The sequence below is a fragment of the Diadema antillarum genome, unplaced genomic scaffold (genome assembly GCF_040938485.1).
Source record: "Diadema antillarum isolate AM-2024a unplaced genomic scaffold, OU_Dant_1.0 seq00002177_RagTag, whole genome shotgun sequence".
In the NCBI taxonomy this organism is placed as follows: domain Eukaryota; kingdom Metazoa; phylum Echinodermata; class Echinoidea; order Diadematoida; family Diadematidae; genus Diadema; species Diadema antillarum.
Genome location: NW_027272815.1, coordinates 1 through 5,239, shown reverse-complemented (window position 1 = coordinate 5,239; position 5,239 = coordinate 1). Strand labels below are relative to the sequence as shown.

Sequence of the window (5,239 nt, the reverse complement as noted above, 5' to 3'; positions counted from 1 at the left end):
ACAGAATTGGTAGACATTTTTTTTTTTCACATTGAGGGGATTTTGTTTGTTTGTTTGTTTGTTTGTTTTTTGTTTGAATCTATATTTGGACTGGCTTTAGTTTTCTATTTAGGGGCCTACTACATCTAAAAGGCTGCAGAGTTTCGACGGGAAAATGCAACGATGCAATTATCTACAAACAGAATAAGATCAAAACGTTACGTGAATTTTTGAAATAATTCACACAAGGAATTCAGCGCCAAAGAAAAGCGTTTGTTACGGATTTCTGAAAGAAAACACTGGTTTTAGATTGAAATCATCTAATTCACAATATGTTTTGTATTTAGATGTGATGCCTTATAAAGGAAGACATGTAATATCGGGAAAGTACTGTATTATATTCTTGGTTTTGGACAGATCTAAACTCACTAGATGGTAGGCTTTAAGAAGATGTATTTTTGTCATACTTCCATGCACACGCACACACACACACACAAATACAAAAAAAAAATAAATATGTAAATAAAAAAAAATAATGTCGTAAAACTGTAAAGTTAGGAAAAGTCGGCTTTTATACGCGCACGTTCCTTCGATCCTTGTATGATCTCCCACTACAATAGCGACTATGCTAGCGACGAACTGCATGAGTTTATCTTCAACTTGGCTCCACAATCACCTGATTCACAGTATATCGTTTGACTTTTATGAAAAATGACTAACCGTTTTTTTGGCAAGGAAATTATTCATACGTTTATCCATATTGTTGTGTGAAATGCACTGATTTCACTCGTTTGTTTGTTTCGCTTTTCTTCCAAGGATCAGCGCCAATATCACCACCCCTCACAAAAGAACAGGTACAACAATGCAAAAAACACCTGAAGGAGTACTACAACAGGTCACGACGCAAAGTCACAGTTGCAGATCCCCTGGACTTTATGAAAAGTGTTGACTTGGATGAAATATACACAAATTTGAGTCTGATAGACAAAAGTAACATGAAAAAAACTCCAATTACTCACGAGGATCTTTTGACCAATGTTGAGAGCACAACGCTTTCTAAGCGCATTCTGATTGAGGGCGAGGCAGGTGTCGGTAAAACAACGCTTTGCTCCAAGGTCGCCTGGGACTGGTGCCAAGGTAGGATTCTCCATGATCTGGACATGGTGATCGTAATTCCTCTGCGAGAGGTCACTGACGGCAAAAGTATTGGTGATATTGTGGTAGATTATTTGTGTGATTCCAACACAGCAACACCAGACCAGATCGACGACTATGTGTTAAGATATCCCGAAAACGTATTGCTTGTATTTGATGGTTTCGACGAGTTTGACGGAAATATTAAAGAAAGTAGCAATAGTGTGGTCATCCGCATTCTAGCTTTGGAAAGGTATAAGTCATGTAATGTAATAGTGACCACACGACCATGGAAAAGCCATGATTTCAAGATGAAGAAAGAACTTGCGAAAGCTTATACTTTTATCAGCGCTGAGGGATTTGACGAGGATAATTTCAAGATTTATATCAAGCGATACTTTCAAAATAGACCAAAGGACATTCTTGCAGACAGCTTGATTGGTTTTCTGGAGGAAAATGACATCATCCGAACGAACATGGCCCCGTTTCCCATTTACTGTGCAATGCTTTGCCTCATGTGGGAAGACTTTAGTGAAGAGAGACGAAAAGAATTGACAAAACTGCAAACATTCTCTGAGATTTTCGGAGAAATGATTTCTTTTCTGAAAGAACACTACGCATCAAAAGTATGCGGAGATTTAGAGAATCCAGAGGTTGCTGATCATTTGACGGAAGCTGGCAAGGCGATTCAGCATATAGGGAAGATAGCGCTGAACGGTTTGTTTGACAAAACGCTTTCATTTCCTGAAAAGCATTTTAAAGAGTGCCATGATACCATGGAAACATGCTGCAGAGTCGGGGTTTTGACAATAGAGAAAGATGTCACCAGAAGGAAGGGTCGGCGCGATGTTAATAGACCATCCCTGGTTGAGTCAGTAGTTTCTTTCCCCCACAAATTGTTCCAAGAATATGTTGCAGGGGTATATATTGCAAATGTATACGTCAATGACCATGCTGAGTACAACCAGCTAAAACAAACACTTCTTTCTGAATACGAAGAGTTTCGCTACCTACTTTACTTCGCCTCAGCGTTAGGAAATGAACTTGGCCTTGATATCATAAATGATCTTCTAAGGAGGGCTGACAGTTATTTCTGCATTGATGTTGCGTTTGAATGTCATACTGAAGATGCCGCCAAAACAGTTGGAGAAAGGTGGGAAGAATACAAGCTATCATTGGATATGCCAGAACATACAAGATCAGGAGTAGCATTCATGGTCCGCTGTGACCAAGCTGTAAGTGACACGACGTGCATATTGACTTGAAAAGTGTATTACATGTATGAAAAATGGAATGTAATATTTTCGGTGAGTTTTCTTAGTCTTTTTTGTGTTATTGAGTGTGAATTCTTTAACCTTCTGTGCTATATGATCATTAACATTCTGAAAACCTACGCTGATTGTCGTTAGCCTATCTTTTTAATTAGATGTATAATGTTGCATTGAATTTAAAATGCTTTCATCTTATCAATTAAAATGACCTTTAAGTTGATACAAAACTGTTCTGAATTGTCTGTATTTGTTGTTAATGATATACATACGACGTTTAATGTCATATGAATAGTCTGCTTGAAATGTTTCGATCGTACCAAGCTATCGTGTTTGAAAAGACAATAAGAAATAAAGATATGTTATTGAGAGAGAAGTGCAACTTTTTCATGTTCCACGACAAATCAGAAAAATTTCGAAAGGTTTCCTGTCTTAATCTCTCGATACGATATACACTATGTTGTAGGTACATTTGGGACTCGAAGTACACTGTATTATGAATCCATGTCCACCCTGTAAAGAAATAGAGCAGGGCACGCATATCTTTTTTCTCAGTATACCCTCCAGGACCAGGAAGGCATAAATGAAAACATGAATGCAGTGTATCATGTCTTATTAATCGCCCCCCCCCCTTCCGAAACGATGCTACTGCATTTATCGGATTCCACCTTAATATTACAGGGGCCGCGGAACCGTGGGGGGGGGGGGGGGGGGGGCTGGAAGCTCACACACACACACACACTTTGGGATCGTGAAAAAAAAATAAAGAAAGAGGAATAATCGGGTGAAAAAAACACTACCTGAATTTCTCACAACAAGTGTGCTTCAGATCGCTTTATCATGATTTTAAAAACGCAAAAGCTCCGTCAAGTGGGAGGGGGCGTCCCCCTCCCACACCCTCACCCTCTACCTCATTAGACTTTGTACATACACATGAATGATGCACACACGGAATAAGAGCTAAATGCCGTTATTTTGCTATGAACACTTTACTGAAATATGTCCAAATTATTTCCATAAATATTTGTTTTTTTTGGGGGGGGGGCGGGAGTGGGGGGAGCTAGAAAAAAATCCAAGTATTGCACCAAGTACTGCACCAGAAGTTTGCACTAGATCGCTGAATTTCAGGTCTGAAAATGTAAAATCACCTTCGTGTGGGAGGGGAAATAACCCTTTTGTATATACACTCTCGTGAGCATGCCTTTTCTGTTTGATTGTTTTATAACAGAAAACGTTAATGAAATTAATTGTAACATTAAATTAATACAAGAAGTTTATTTACATGCTACCACTTTATAGGCAAATTATTGTTCAATAATAATCCACATCAAAATGTCCTGCTACCTTAAACATGTGAGGCTGTTTCAAGTCCATAAATGACTGAAAAAACATGCATCAAATTGCACCATTTACAACATAAGAATGCAAAAAGTTCTCACCGTAGGAGGGGGAACACCCTCCCCCCCCCCCCCCCCCTCCCGTTCCTTCCGCTCGCTCGGGCTCGGTCGCTTCGCTCGCTCGCATAGTAACCACCGCCCCTCCCAATGTCACATGATCATTATCCAGGCTACGCCGGTGCGTCTAAGCGGAGGGTTTCAAGTCGATAAAAGACGCAAAAAGATGCATCAAATTGCACCATTTACAACATCAAAATGCAAAAAGTGCTCCAGCCCTCGTGGGAGGGGGGGGGGGGGGACATCCTCCACCCAACCCCCACCCCTTCCCTCCGCTCGCTCGTGCTCGGTCGCCTGGCTCCCTCGCATAGTGACCGCCGCCCTCAAAAGATCACAAGATCATTATTCAGGCTACGCCGGTGCGTCTAAGCGGGAGGGGGGGGGGGGGGTCATGAATGTCTTGATAGCACTAACTTAGCCCTATCTTAGCCCTATCTTCTTCTTCTTTTTTTTTTGTTCCGCAAAAGAAGATAAAATCCCGCGGTGCGTCTAAGAGGGGGGGGGGGGGGGGGGAATGTGCAAATGTCTCGCCGGGAAATGTGCAAATTTCGTCAACGGGATATGTGCAAAAGTTCAATTTTGCCGGGAAATGTGCAAACCATTTACCTATAGCAATAATGTGTATAAAGATGGTAGATAAACTCCATGTCAAAACTGCGCATGAACCTCCACCTTTAATATGTTCTTAATAATATCCTTGACAGATTTTCAACAAAATTGGCAGGTAGCACCATTGTGGCGATGGGATCTCAATTTGTTGAGATTAGTCATACCTCCCCCCCCCCCCAAGAAAAAAATAAAAAAATAAATAAAAAATAAAAAAAGGGTGTGGGGGGGGGGGGCGGGGGGAGGAACCTCAAAGTCCCAGAAGTACGGTTTTATCAAAATTCTTCTTATATTATATAACCAAATAAAGTAGAGCTGGGTTGGTGCTATAAAGACCTTGATGACAGTAGTTCGAGTTTAATGGCAAATCCAGGGATGCAGGGCATGAGGCCATGGAGGAGGAGGCTTCATCTCTCCTCCCTAGTCCCCTTTCGGGGGGGGGGGAGGGGGGGTGACGCTTAAGATTCCTAGTCTCTGGAATCTTCAATCTTCTTCTGTCAAACCGAAAAAGATAGAACTACGTTAATGCTATGCAGACACCGTAGTTATTGAAATTTCGCGTTTGATGATGACGGAACCAGGGGTGCCCTGATAGGAGTTGTGAGGGGGCGGAGGGGGATTTTCCACATTTTCTGTATGTTCTTGAAAAATCGTAACGGATTTTCACCTAACTTGATTTTGATGTGTTAAAATGATCCCCCCTCCCCCACCGAAGAGGAGGGGATGGAGGAGGGGGGGGGGGGGTGGGGGTTGAAGTCTCAGAGTCCCTAAACTCTGATTTTGTAGAACCGAAAAACA

At 41.5% G+C, this 5,239-nt stretch overlaps 1 protein-coding gene across 1 annotated transcript; it reads left to right on the top strand.

Annotated features, from left to right (window-relative positions):
* Nucleotides 1–564: 564 nt before the first annotated feature.
* LOC139714155 (NACHT, LRR and PYD domains-containing protein 3-like) lies at nucleotides 565–2,143 on the top strand (the record flags this gene model as incomplete). The annotated part of the gene is made up of 1 exon (XM_071625873.1): nucleotides 565–2,143. A coding segment is annotated over exon 1 (1,229 nt), but the record flags the coding sequence as incomplete, so codon positions are not given.
* Nucleotides 2,144–5,239: the final 3,096 nt, after the last annotated feature.